The 15,176-nt window shown below is 45.6% G+C and overlaps 1 protein-coding gene across 1 annotated transcript; it reads right to left on the reverse strand.

Moving 5' to 3' along the window:
* Positions 1–6,324: 6,324 nt before the first annotated feature.
* Positions 6,325–11,466, reverse strand: Pou2af2 (POU class 2 homeobox associating factor 2). The gene is made up of 3 exons (XM_051155848.1): positions 11,425–11,466; positions 7,893–8,194; positions 6,325–6,836 (listed from the first exon to the last, which is right to left on the reverse strand). Exons 1-3 carry the CDS (start codon positions 11,429–11,431, stop codon positions 6,435–6,437), a joined length of 711 nt encoding a protein of 236 aa, XP_051011805.1. The 5' UTR covers positions 11,432–11,466; the 3' UTR covers positions 6,325–6,434.
* Between the last annotated feature and the right edge of the window lie 3,710 nt (positions 11,467–15,176).

Below are 15,176 nucleotides of genomic sequence, written 5' to 3' on the forward strand. Positions count from 1 at the left end.
GAAAAGAATGTTCAATCTCTAAAGGTGTCTGGACCCCCCAGGTTGAGAACCACTGATCTAGAGTGTAGGCGGTTTGCTATTTCTGGAATCAATGATTGGTGAGTATGTCGTATAAGACGAACAGTGTAACAGGGGCTTGAATAGAGAAGCACTTTAGTCAGAACCTAGTTGCTGAACGTAAAGGTAATTTTGGCGAGTCGCTATAATATCAGAACGCACTGTGATTTATCCCTAGAATCAGTTGTCAGTTTTGGAATTTTAAACACAAGTAGTTTTATTTATGACTGTATATTTAATGTTATATATTGAAAAAAGTAGATCTTCAGATATTCTTTTGTGTATATGCACCTCTATATGCAAGCTCCTGTCTTACTGTCGAGGCTAGTAATTCCTTTTTCTTTGTGGACTTTCTCTCGGGGCACTTCAGTACTCCCATGCCATTGCATTACTAACTCAGCCGCGGAAAGTCATAATAATCACTTAAAAGTACTTATTAAACAAACAAGGGAAAGATGTGGTTTTCTTCTCTCATTCTTTGGGGTTTGAATTACATTGTAAGAGAAATACAAACACTTCTAACAACGCGCTGTCTGTCTCCAGCGGTTCACGGGGTGATTGTCTACAATGCAGGCTTCAAATGGACAAATTTTAAATTTCACTTAGCAATGTTATTCCATGCATTTGTTTATTTGTGTGTGTGGTGTGTGCATAAGGGACGGTTATGCCTGACATAGTCCATGTGTGGAGGTCAGAGAATACCGTGCAGGACTCAGTCCTCACCTTCTACCACATGGGACTTGAGGATAGAACTCAGGTCAGTAGGCTTTACCTAAGCCTGATCACTGGTCCCAAAGTTTCACCTTTGACTTCTGGTATTTTCTTAAGTAGGCTGAACTTGACATCACCATTTTCACACATTTAAAACCATAAACATGCCCTGAGTCCTGTGAGGCCTGGCGACACCTAGAAGAGACGGCATTCTGGGCTGAGGCTCACAGTTTTCTTTCGTTCTCCCATGGGAGGCTATGAGTCAGAAGACATCAGGGTTGAAAAGAGACAGAGAGAGAGGGAGGGGAAAGAGAGAGAGGAAAGGGGGAGTGAGTAAAAGAGGGAGAGGGAAAGGAGAGAGAGAGAGGAGTCAATTTTTTCCATATTCTGGTATTGTGCAAGCAAAGGTGTGGCTGATATCCACACACTGAATAGGAAATAATGTATGGAAATTAATTTCCCTGCCATAACTTTGTAGTTTTCCCCATTTTTTAACAAGACACTTCTAGAACAATAAAAAAAACCAAATTAGAATATATGAAGGCGACACATGTTGTCAAGCTAAATAGAATCATTAAAATCATTCACCATTTGGAACTTATTAGCCTCATTCTTCCTCTGTCCTATGGGCCAGGCAGCTGCAATGGACAGTAGATGGGGTATGGCTCGCGTGTGCCTCCCTTGTTATAGGTTAACCTGAGGGACACTATGAACAAGTTAGCCACTTAAGACAGATGTAGACACTTTGTGTGTTCTGTTTCTCTCTACATCCCAAGGCGTGGTTGACAGGGTCTATTTCTTTGAGAACCAGTGTATCTCCAGAATATTATAAGGAAGTGAATGTGTTTCAGCAGATAAATGGAAAGTGAGCCAAGATAATGAACACTGACCATAACAGACAAATATTAAAATTATAATGTACAGAAACAACACCGTACTATCACTACTTAGTAACTTTCCCTTCTGAGTACTACAGAACTATTGTCATTAAAACTTTACACAGCCAACCTAGAAAACTGACTCTACGGCCCTCATAATCCCTAATCTACAGAGGGCACAGGGTCTCTTCTTTGCAGTGCAGGGCCTGATGTTCAGGTCTGAGGGACAGCTGGGTGACTGAAGGCCTTTCTAGAGCTACTGGAACCAGAACGGAGAGCTTAAGTGTCAGAAAGGACAGGTCTCCTTTGCTGCAGGGGATGCTGCCAGCTCTCCGCTGTGAGCATACACTGAGTAGAACAGAGCGCAGGCCAACCTCTGCTATCGAAGAACTGTGTGCACTCAAATCAACCTAAGTGTTCATCAGTGGATGGACAGATAAAGAACCTCCCTCACCCTGCCCCCTGACACGAACACACACACACACACACACACACACACACACACACACACACACACACACACGCTCAATCATTAAAAAGTCCTGTGATTTGTGACAACACAGATGAACCTCGGGGGCACACATGAAGTTAAATAGGCCAGGTACTCAAAGACAAGGTGAGCCAGGTGCTCATGATCTCATTAGCTGGGCCTGGTGTCCTTAATTCCAGCACTCGAGAGGCAGAGGCAAGTGTATCTCTGTGAGTTCAAGGCCAGCCTGGTCTATAAAGTGAGTCCAGAACAGCAAGGCTACACAGAGGAACCCTGTCTTGAAAACAAAAACAAACAACAACCAAAAAACCCCCTATAATCTCTGTGAGAATGTCCACCACTATCTCTCTATTTCTATCCCTGTTAGAGTTGCTAGGAGACCTCCCCTTCCTCCAAGGAGGCAGAGGCAGGCAGAGCTCTGTGAGTTCAAGGCTAGCCTGATCTAGGAAGTGAGTCCAGGATAGTCAGGGTTACCCAGAGAAACTCTGTCTCAGAAAAACCAAAAACCAGATACCAAAAACCGAACAAAGAAAAAAGTTGACCTTCTAGAAATGATTAAGAGAAACTGAGTTAGGGAAGGGGAGGGAGCTAGGAACGAAGTTGGTCATTGGTTACAAAGTTACAGTTGGCCTAAGTTTTGCACAGCGGAGTGACTACTGTCAATAACAACATAGGTTATATTTCAAAAAAGCTAGAAGAGGTGATTTCCCTTATTTTTATTGTAATTATTGAAGAAAGGATTTTAAAGTCTTACTACCAAGAAAGGGTAAATGTTTTTGTTTGTTTGGTTGGTTTTGTTTTGGGGGGGGCGGGGGCGTTATTTTAAAGCCTTGCCAAATTGAAGATTTAAAAATTTTTTTTATATTTTAATTTATTCAGATTACATCCTGATCATTATCCCCTTGCTTGTACTTGTTCCCACCCTCCCTCCCTCTTCTGCCCTGTTCTTCTCCACCCAGACCTCTGACAGAAGGAGACCTTCTCCCCCACCATATGACTGACAACAGCCTATCAGGTCTCACCCTGATAGTCAGCTTCCCCTTTCTCTGTGTGTCTGTCAGGCCTCCCCACCAAGAGGAAGTGATCAAATACGAGGCACCGGAGGTCATGTTAGGGGCAGGCCCTGCTCTCCCCACAACCTTAGAGAATGGCTAGATCTGAACTGTGGGTCTAGGTTTACTGCCTGAGTGAGGGTAAATGTTTTAAAGCCATGGATATGCTAATTGCCATGGTTTGGTCACTGTAAAATGGTTGTGCATTGTGCAGGTGGTAAGTTTCTTATCAACTTGGTACAGACTAGAGCCATCTGGAAGCGGGAACCTCAGCTGAGAAAAATGCCTTCATCAGATTGGTCTGTAGGCAAGTCTGTGGGGGGCATTGTCTTGATTAAGAACTAATGCATGAGGGCCCAGTATACTGTGAGTGGTGCCACTCCTGGCAGGAGGTTCTGGATTGTAAAAACAAAAACAAAATGCCGAGGGAGGCTCAGGGAACAAGCCAGGAAGCAGTGTTCCTCTACGGGGTCCCTGCCTTCAGGTTGCTGGCCTGACTTTCCTTCGGGATGGACTAAGCTGTAGAGTCGTAAGGGCTTTCCTTCCCAAGGGCAAAGAAAGCAAATTAGAGCATTCACATTGAGGTGTCACACTGGACTCCCACAGGTGTGTACAATCATAGCGTACGTATGTATGTGCATATCTAGAGCTGTCCAAAAGCAGCTATTGAGAGAGACAGGTGTGTGTGTGTGTGTGTGTGGTGTGTGTGTGTGTGTGTGTGTGGTGTGTGGTGGTGTTGTGGTGGTGTGTGTGGTGTGTGTGTGTGTGTGTGGTGTGTGGTGTGTGTGTGTGTGTGGTGTGTGTGTGGTGTGTGTGTGTGTGTGTGTGTGTGTGTGTGGTGTGTGTGTGTGGTGGTGTGTGTGGTGGTGTGTGTGTGTGGTGTGTGGTGTGTGTGTGTGGTGTGTGTGTGGTGGTGTGGTGTTGTGTGTGTGTGGTGGTGGTGTGTGTGTGTGGTGTGTGTGTGTGTGTGTGTGTGTGTGTTGTGGTGTGTGGTGTGTGTGTGTGGTGTGTGTGTGGTGTGTGTGTGTGGGGGTGGTGGGTGTGTGTGTTGGTGTGTGGTGTGGGTGTGTGTGTGTGGTGTGTGTTGTGTGTGGGTGGGTGGTGGTGTGTGTGTGTGTGTGTGTGTGTGGTGTGGTGTGTGTGTGTGCTGGTGTGTGTGTGGTGGTGTGTGGTGGTGTGTGGTGTGTGTGTGTGTGGGTGTGTGTGTTGTGTGGTGTGTGGTGTGTGTGTGTGTGGTGTGTGTGTGTGTTGGTGTGTGTGTGTGGGTGTGTGTGTGTGTGTGGTGTGTGTGTGTGTGGTGTGTGTGTGTGTGTGTGGTGTGTGTGTGTGGTGTGTGTGTGTGGTGTGTGTGTGTGTGTGTGTGTGGGTGTGTGTGTGTGTGTGTGTGTGTGTGTGGTGTGGTGTGTGTGGTGTGTGTGTGGTGTGTGTTGTGTGTGTGTGTGTGTGGTGTGTGTGTGGTGTGTGTGTGTGTGTGTGTGGGTGGTGTGTGTGTGTGTGTGGTGGTGTGTGTGTGTGTGTGTGTGTGTGTGTGGTGTGTGTGTGTGTGGTGTGTGGTGTGTGTGTGTGTGTGGTGTGGTGTGTGTGTGTGTGTGTGTGTTGGGGGGGCAATAGGCACCCTTTGAGAGGTGGCTATAAAGCAACCACTGAAGCTCACTGTTCATTTGCTCTCTCGTGGGTACTTTCCAAAGAGGGAGCTTTGAGCACAAGGAAGAAGATTTTTAACTTCAGCATTGCTGTTGGTATTCCATAAGCTGAGCGTGGTTTCCCGAGATGGAAAGCAACATCACTAGAGACAGAGGCGTGATCACTGTTCACTGTTCATTTCTAAGTACGGATTACTATCCACATTTGAATTTGTAGACACTCCGCCCCTCCCCTCCCGCCCCCCCCCCCACACCTAGGACACATAAATGATGAGATAACAGCGGAGAAGGACTCTATTGAAGAACTAAGCCAGATAAAAACATTTAGAGACTTTGGTAGAAAATAAGAGTCTTGGCTTCTGAAAGGCAGGGGTGACCAGAGGGGTCTGAAAGGTACAGGCAGGAAGTAAATGGGTTGTGGTAGAAGACTGGATCAGGCAGGAAAGGGTCACTTATGGGCCTTGGTTTATGCATCCACAACGTCAAGGTCTGTGTAGGTCATTTATGGTAGGCATGGCCCACAGGTCTCTATCAGTGGCTCTATCAGCGGAGAGCACTCAGATCAGCAAAGGAATCCATACCGCTCAGACTTACTAGAGCACATTCTCGTTTCTGAGACCAGTTTCTTTATGTGTGTGTGGTTGAGTGCTATGCATATTTTAGCTATAAGCCACAGAGGTCTTCCTTTGCGTAGCTGGAAAATATTGAATGTATTGTTGATAACCTTTGCTTGCCCTTCCTCAATGCCCCTTTTGCCTCTTGGTATTCTGTTTGCTGTTTGCAACAGCCTGGTCCTACCTTCTATATTTTCCTTTGAAATATGTGAATTGCTTTATTGATCATTGAATGCCCGCTGTACTCAGCCAATCTGGTAACTGTAAATTTATTCCATTAGTCAGATACTCTATGGTTTAACCAAAGCTCCCATTGATCAGCCTTTTATGGTGGGGTGGCGGGCAGTTCTGAAATAACATTTGGACATCCTGGGTAAAACTTTATATTTACAAAGCCAATCTCCTGACCTCATCCTATTTTATTGACAATAAAGCACTGATATCAGGATATATATATACTGGGCCTTTACAAGTTCCCGTAACAAGGGAAATGTATACAACGGTGCATACTTTAAAGTCACAGGGTACATAAAGTGAGTTTTGTTTTACATGCTCCAAACTGCATTGTTGTATGGTTTCCTTTGTCTTTTGTTAAATACACTCGGTTTATAGCTAATAAAAAATAGACAGGAGAATCATTATGTTTCATGATCTACATAAAGTTTTTAATGTAGTATAAGAAAAATAACCAGTGCCCCCCCAAATGGTGTTTCAAAGGTAACAGAAAGTTCAGAATGAAATGGGTTAACAAAGTTCTAAAGTGCACCCCACCCTGTAAGGTTGCCGCATTAGGATGCGAGCCACAGGAGATTTGATTTTTTTTTGTAGGGGTCTTATAGTGGATAAGAACAGAGGTGAATGCCAAATAGCACTGGCAGGATTGTTGCTTAAACTGAAAATCCAGTTCCGAACGAGCTAGCACACTTAGAAGAGTCAGTGGACACAGAGTCCAACTTCCCTAAAAATGCAGACGTCCTCTACCCTGTGTCTCAGTAAGCTCTTCGGCATTCATAAGAGCCCCAGGCCAGGCTGCCATCTTCTTTTGTCCAAGGTGAAGGGTCGTGAAGGGAAGAGGCTTCTGATCCCTCCTCTAGGGAGAGGGGCGCCACCTTGGGTGGGAGGTCATTTGACACTGTCATGAAAGAAGTGAAGGGGTACGGAGGTGGGGTGGGGTACCCTGGGGTGTGGTGCAGATCCTCCAGTGCATGCAGTGAGTAGGACGGAGCCCCAGCAAGGGACGTCCCCCAGCCCGTGCTCCTGTGCTGGGCGCTGCTTCCTGATTCCAGCTGGGAGAGGCAACTGGTGCTGGATGGCAAGGTCTGCAGGGCATCCGCAGGCACAGGGTCTGGCTGGCTGAGGCTGTCCGGCACCGTCTGTTCCCATGAGTCTCTCTGAGGAGAAAGGCAACCGCACAGGAATTAGTCTTTAGCTCTGAGGATACAGCGCAGCTGCTGGATTGCGATACCTTCTAGATGCTGCTGGAGCCCACCTGCCAGGCAGCTTTTCCCAAACCAGGAAAATCTGGATTAATTTCTACTTGAGGATGTTACTCTGGACCCCACATTCCTCTTTACACAGCAGAGGAAGGCAGCGCCCACTTCCAGTCTGGCGGAGTAGGCTCTAGAACAACCTGCGGGGCGGAGGGGGGTGTCCCTGCCTGCTCAACAGTGGTTTTTTTTATGGGCTGTAGTTTTCATTCACAATACCACCCACCCACCTCCTGATACTGATCCCCATTCATCTGAGAAACGGGGCACAGATTTTCTGGGCTGCTGCAAGCCTTACATGAACAAAGGCCCATAAAAGTTCTTGCCACAGAATAAGGTTTAATTCCCTGCCCCACCCGATTTGTCTAAAATTCCACCTTCAGCAACTCATGCGATTGTGGCAGGAGGCTTTGCAGTTTCCCATAAAGGGACTATTAGCGGCCTTTAGATCTTTCTGAGCTGATTTCTTTGGAGGGATCAAGAAAGAACAAGGTGGGGCGGGGGGCGCAATGTGAGGAAACTGGGCAAAAGAGAAAGAAAGCTTGGTGCATCTTTTTGGGAGCTTATCGAATCCTGTCTAGATGTGACCTCAACATTGGATTCCTTAGGGCTCACAGGCCTGAAGAATTTTGCCCTAACAGGGTGGGAAGCATTTAGCAAACAGTAGACTAGTAACAATATGAACGTGAATTCTATTTTACAGGCCCTTGGTTCAAACCCCTGGTTAGATAGATAATTCGGATGCCTTGGTTGATTTGATCTTTGAGCAGAACCCTGTCAGAAAGAAGTGCCCCAGCAAAGCTGGCCTGACCCAGTATCTCCAGGTATGATCAGGGCACCCTCTGGAACCCCCGGGGGATAGGTCACATCTGGCATAAGCTTGGTTACCATGCACGGGGGCTGGGCCACAGGAGCTGGAGTCTCCTGTTCCTTCCTGCACTGAGCAATAGCCATACTCACAAACACAAAGTGAGCTGGGTCACTGGGGAACGGAGGTGGCAGGAGCGGTGGTGGCAGAGTCGAGGTGCTGAACAGGGAACTCGGCGTGGGGGTCAGCGCTGGTGGGCGGTAGTCTCCATAGGGCTCTGCCAGGTAGGACTCCAGCAGGCCTGTGTGACTCTGCCCAGCTGAGGACTCACAGGCAAAGGGCTTGGTCGTGCTGGAGGTGTAGAGGTCATTTGGGAACTGTTTGCTGCTGTGGAAGTCTGAATCTGACAGGAAAGATCTCCTGACACCATAGTACCCTGACATGACCGGCGATCCTGCAGCCAAATGAAAGACAAATGGGCAAAAGTTTCAAGTGGGACATTCAGAGCACTGCGGTCTGCCTTAGTGTCCTGAGAAAAGACGGTACCCACATGTGTGCTATACCACCGTTAAGAAAGAAACACACATGTCTTGAATGGTATGCCATATTTCTGACATCACTCTTTCAGCCTATACAACAGACGCTCTTAACTTCAGTCTGGCTTAGGGATGAATTCGTGTCCCATGTACAAGAACAACACCTTGACAATGATTTATCAAGTATTTTCCAAGTCCAGACATTTGGAAGGGACACAGGGGGACAAGTTAGAAAATTCTTTGGTAGGGTACCCTAGTCAGCATTAACTGTTGATTTGACATAGCTTAGAACCACTTGCAAAGAGTCTCAAACGAGTGTCTTTGTTGGATTGGTCTGTGGGTGTGCATCTGAGGGATTGCCTTTGACTGTTAATTGATATAGGCTGCCCACCGTGGGAGGCACCATTCCCTGGGCTGTTGGCCCTGGGCTGTATAAGAAAGCTAGCTAAGTGTAAGCCTGTGGGTGAGTCTGCAACTAACATTCGTCCATCTGTGCCTTCTGCTTCAGATTCCTGGTCTGCCCTCCCTCAGTGATGGAGAGTAATTTGGAAGCTGAAATAACCCCCTTTCTCCTAAAAGTTGCTTTTGGTTGTGGTATTTATTGCAACTGGAATATTAGGAACCCTTTTGATGGAACTATAGTCATTTTTCAAAGCTTTTGAACAACATCCCATAATATACAGGACTGTTTCCAAGAAGTTGTTTCTGGGCTTTTTACATAGATAGTGGCTTTCTAGATAAGATGACACACACCCTACTTCAAGCCAGGGACAAATGTACTGTCTTCTGACTTTTTTTTTTCCCCCACACTGATCTTCACCACCATGTGATCTTTGCACCTAGCTTGCATCAGTAGATAGCTTGCCCTGAGACAATATGATTGCAGAGAAGCCATTTTTTTTGAGGGAATACAAAACCAAACCAAACCAACCAAATAAAAACCCTCCTGCGTTTCTGCCTTTGATGATTCTAGTGTTATTTGCTGCCCCCTTGTGGCCATACTGGATTCCCTCCTTCGCCTGGCCAGGATATATTACAGGCTTATGAAGAGAAAGCTTGGTAGAGCTTTGTAAGGAGGAACAGAGAGAAAAGCTGAAACTGACAAGAGTTATATTTAATAAAAGACCATAATAGAATGGTTTCATGAGAGAAGAGTTGCTCTTAAAACTCTTTGACCCTGCAGTTATCTGTGGCAGGAAATGGATGGTTGTCAAGAATTTGTCATGTATGTATTCCACCTTAGACCCTTATAACTTGCATTTGCATACTTTAAGTCACTTTCTCAGACCCTCACAACTCACTTAAGCTTTCATCCCCTCAGATTTTTTTTTTTTTTTTTTTTTTTTTTTTTTAAGATTTACTTGTGTATGAGTGTTCTATCGGCAAGTACACCTGCAGACCAGAAGAGGGCATCAGAACACATTATAGATGGCTATGAGCCACCCTGTGGTCGCTGGGAATTGAACTCAGGACCTCTGGAACAGCTGCCAGTGCTCTTAACTGCTGAGCCATTTCTCTAGCCCCCCTCCTCAGATTTTTATATACCTTAAATTCCTTTTTTAAAGGACTGAGATGTGGAGAAGATGCTGTCTGTCTCTTTTCTTTTGCCAACAACAGCGAGTTGCACCAAGCTTTGTCCCTACTCACCTCACCCATTCTTCAGAGAGAAGAGAGGCCAAGTTGTTCACAGGTGAGAGCCTGAGTTCCTTCCATCTGATGTAGTATTTTATATTTTGGTCTTTACTCTGTCACCTGATACAGCTATCTTCCCAGAGGTCTAAAAGCTCTGTGGTGGTAGGTCAGGTCTCATGCACCATCTTGTCTGTAAACCCAGGAGTGGAATGCTGCGTTCAACACCCCATGCAAATGTATTCATTCAGAGGAGGCAATCAAGCCCCGCCCCCATACCTTTAGCATGCTTTGACTCACCAAACTTCCATTTTAAGTTCACAAATTTCCAATTTCTGAATTCTGCACTGACAGTTTTAATTACAAACACACTTTCCTCAGAGAGAAATCTGGGCAAATGAAAATTCATGCCATGGAACTATATCCCAAAGATTGGGGAAGGCACCGAATAGGTAAACAATGCTTCCAGGATGGTACGTTTATATTGCTAATTTCAAAATAGAAACAATCATGAAGAAAAGCCCACTGCATTCCTAAGTGTATATATTTCTCCTTCAAAAGAGGAGGAACATTCTAGAAGGCAGAACAATCTACAGAAACTCCTCTTAGTACAAAAGAGCAGATAACAGCTAAAGCCAAATGGAAGCAAACATGATGGGAAAACACAACAGAGACATTTACACAAATTATCTGGGCTTCTTTGGAAGGGTAGTGTGTGTGTGGGGCGGGCTGGAGCTTGTGTGGTGCAAGGGTGCTAATTACTGTTAAGAATATTCCTTTCTCATCCTCACAGGACTGTGGAACCGAGACACACAAAACTGACACAAATACAATACACTGAAATCACTGTGTATCACACAGAAATCACCTAATAAACAAAGCCCTGGGTTCTAATGTTCCTTTCTCTTTCTATCCACAGTGGGGACATTGTTTATTGTAGTGGTTCTTGACCTTCCTAATGCTGTGACCCTTTAAGACAGTTAGTTCCTCATGTAGTGGTGACCCCCAACCATAAAGTTATTTTGTTGCTCTTCCTTAACTGTAATTTTTCTGCTGTCTTGAACTGTAATATAAATATCTGATATGTAGGGTGTCTGATATCTTGACACGTAGGTTGAGAAGTGCTGGTCTATTAGAGTGTGATGTCAGAGCCGTAGACATTTTAACACTATGGCACAAGGCAAGAACACTATTGCTTTTTTCCCCCCCGAAAAAGCTTCTTCCAAGCGGGGGATCTAAAGGCCCATCTTTCAAGACCTAATCCACTAAGTTCAGGGCGAGTCAATGAGATCTGTCCTCACTGATCAGTTTTTTTTTTCCCCTGAAGGAAGCAAAATTGAGAGAAAGTGATGTGTTATCAAATCACTGGGAGCACTTGGTTGGGGACGTGACTTATGGTAGAGTAGTTGCACGGCATATGTGTGGCCTTGGGCTTGGTGGTTCCCCACACTGGAAAACAAAGCACAAACACTCAGCTGCTTTAAAGGGAGCAAATTGCTTGTTGAAGTAAAGGTCTCACCTGGCATCTGCACAAATGGAGGCTGGGAAGAGCTGACACTGCCCTGGAAGGCAAACAGAATGCAGGTGTGTTCATTTTTAGTTACAAGCCTGGATTTAATTTAAAAATCAGAAATATATTTTTTCAAAGTATGCTTCCTTCCTTTTTTTGGATGTGTATGTGTTTGTGTGTATGTGTATGCATGGTTTGTGTATGTGTGCATGTTTGTATGTATATATGTATATGTACATGTGTGTGTATGCGTATGAGTGTATATGTGTGTGAGTGTGTATGCGTGTGCGTGCATGTATATGTTTGCATGTGTGTGTGTGTCTGCGCTGTAGGAGGGTGCACATGTGGTGATCAGATGACAACTCGCAGGAGTCAGATATGTCCTTCCACCTTCTGACCTTATTTCCTTATGACCTAAGGAAATGAAATAAAGAAATAGTGACCTTAGTTCGTCAGGCTTGGAGGTGAGTACCTTTACTTGCTGAGCCCCAACACTGAAGCCTTATCTAAATTCCTATAGGGTCTTTGAAGATGTAATTACTTAAATTAAGACGTCATCATACTGAATTAGGACGGGCCAGCCCCCAATCCCATATGACCGATGTCCCTGTATGCAGAAAAAAAGGGGTTGGAGAGATGGCCTAGTGGTTATGAGCATTGGCTGCTCTTGAAAACCAAGCAAGGTTTAACCTCAAGATTGGGCCTCAAGGTGGGCTGCTGACTACTAGAAGAAAGGAGGAAGTGAAAACGGCTCTGTTCCTGGAGCTCCGAGGGGACCAGGGCCTGCTCATATCTCCAGGACCACAAAACAATGTGTTTCTATAATTTTAAGCCGTCTCCCTCAGGTGTCCTTGTGTCTGTAGCCTCTGTGGGAGACTGCTGATACGATAAGGTAAGAAATGTATGCCTGGGGAAGATGAGCGATATGGGTGGTAGGGATGCGCAGGGACATTTTGGAGGAGGAGATTTTGTACTGGCACCGGAATGAAGGGTCACTAGGTGTGCAGAGTCTTAGGATGTTACAGACAGTGCAGGCACACCTGTTCACAGTCTGTTGTGCAAGGACCAGGATGTGAGTTTGGAGTTCCAGAAACCATGTAGAAACTTGGGTAGGCCACATGTGCCTATAACCCTTGCCTTAGGGATGGAGCTGCAAACAAGTGTATCCCTGAAGCTCGCAGGCCAGCCCTTCGAGCTGAATCCATGAGCTTCCAGCTTAGTAGGAGAGTAATGAAGGAAAGACGTTTCAACAGTGACCCTAGGCCTCTACATGCACACGTACACACGTGCACACATGACACATGCATGCAACAGCACACACAGAGTCACACATTAAAAAAAAAATGAATATTACCAAAGCAAATGCTAGCTCCAAAATGGCCCCCAATAAAGTAGGAGGTGAAAATGCCTTCCAAGGAGGTTAAGCCTCCAGAGTATTCAGTCTGCAGGGCCTTGAGGACATAGGCTAAGAGACCATGGCTTCATTCTTGGTGAGGGTCCCTTTCTGGTTTGCAGTCTTCTGATTGTGACTTCACGTGACACACAGAGATGATGTATCTACCATAGTAATTACCTTCGAGTCCCCACCTCCAAATACAACCACACCCGAGGCTGGACTTGGTCCTGGAAATCCTGAGGTCCCAATCATTCACACCATAACCCTGACTTGGAATTCTGTCCTCCAGGCGAACTGTCATCGCGCACCACTCAGTGGCAGCGTAGTGTTTAAGAGTGAATACTCTAGAACCAATATGCCCACGCTTGAATCCCAGGTCTGCCTCACCACTGTGAACTTTGGTTACATGAAAAGTAAATTAGAACATAGCAGTGGAGTGCTTAAAATAGTACTGAGCGTAAGTAGCAGCCAGCTCACGCTAGGTGGCTCCTGTTACAGTTGCCGCCTCTCCTGTTATTTCCGAGGCATATATATATATATATATATATATATATATATATATATATACCATGTTTATCTCTACTTATACATGCTGATCAAGCTTAGCTTATAAATCAGGCACAGTGAGAGATTGTTAAGACTATAAAACAAAAGTAATACAACGTTCTGTGATAGGATTGCCTGTGTCGTTTCTCTTCTCCTACTTTGGAGTAACTATTAGTGGCACAGGGGTGGCTCAGATCTATGCATGAAGATGTGACTGTTGGCCTGGTAACCGAGAAGCCTCTCTCCTTTTGCTGTATTGGGTGGAGATTGAACCCTGGGTCTGTGCATGGCAGACAAGGACTCTACCACTGTAGCACATCTCCATCCCAAGGAGAAGGCTTCTGAGTGGCTGGAGTGCAGATAGCATCTGTGGTGCAGACCCACCAGACAAAGATAAATCCCGTCTTCTGGGCAGGGCCTGGTGGGACAGCAGAGACTTTCACTGCTGCTTAGAACGACAAGCAGTGTAAAACACGAAGTATTCATTTATGGGACTCTCCATTGAAGATTTTTAAGGATGCTGTTGGCAGTGAGCAACTCAAGCTGTGAGACCATGGGGAGAGAGGATGAGTATAATACGATTTTGTTCTTGAGACAAGTTCTCCCGACGGAGTCCAAGCGGTTGTCTCCCACATGCCGGGAGCACAGGTGTGTACTGACACCCCTGGCTAAATTAAGTGGCAGATGGGAACTCTTAGATAGGCAGTGGGCAGAGAGAGGTGCAGATCAGAGTCCCTAACATCTGTGGGACTAAATCATGGATGAGCTGGGTCTGGGCACATGTTCGCATGTTGCCAGGGTCCCCACTACCCAGCATTCCCTGTCTATTTCTGACTGTCAGAGTCTCCTCTGGCAGGACTCTACTGCAGACCTCTAATTCCTTCTGGCTTCTGGCTCCTTTTCAGCACGATTAAGTTGTGGTGGAGTTGGTAGCTGTTCAGGGTGTTTTTTCTGCTTGAGTCTATTGTTAGCCTTCCCTCCTTTGCCCCCATTCTCCATTTCTGCTCCCTTTCGATTGCTCTGGCCAAGCTGGGGCCAGGAAGAAGCTGTAAATCAAAGTTCAGTTTGATGCCTGGGTCTTTCTGACATTTTGTAAGTCCCAGAGCATCATGGGCTTCTCCCCTGAGCATCAGTCACTAGCCTGCATGCCTCTGCACCTGCATGCTGGGGGCAGCCAGGCTGCTCACTGTGGCTGACAGAGACCCATCTGACTTCTGCAGTTCTGCTATGAAAGTCCCCTCCCCTTCCCCCCACCTTTCCTTCCCAGCCCCACCAACCCTGAGCATATCACTCTTTTTTCTCCTTCTGCATAGTCTTAATTATTACCATGGAAACACCGGTGCTGTTCCCACCCAAATCTGATTTTAATACGAGAGGCTCTGTATCATTATGGCGCTAGTTAATTTTATTTATAACTTGACGAAAAGAAGCCCCTTGTATTCTCTCCTTCTATATAATTTCACCTTGTCTCTGCTGTGGGAATTACACACTATTTCCATTCTTTATAGTCACCCATAAAATTTTACCATGCAGACTTAACAAGGTCTACAAACAGTATCTAAAATCTTCCACTGAAAGACAAGAACTCAAGGACATTAACGCTCACTATCATTTTGCTCTGGTATTTTTTACACCATGGCCTGCTTTGTTCTTACAGTCAGGCAGTCACAATTTAGACGCCACTATTATATTAAGCAAATCTCTATTGCTTCTGTGCTTAACTTTTTCTCTTGTTAGTATTCACCCAGACTTTCCATGTTAGCTTCGTCTTTCAAAAGAAAGTCTCTAGAAAATTCCTTAAATGTGTGTTTTTAAAAGT

The sequence above is a fragment of the Acomys russatus genome, chromosome 14 (assembly GCF_903995435.1).
Source record: "Acomys russatus chromosome 14, mAcoRus1.1, whole genome shotgun sequence".
In the NCBI taxonomy this organism is placed as follows: Eukaryota; Metazoa; Chordata; class Mammalia; order Rodentia; family Muridae; genus Acomys; species Acomys russatus.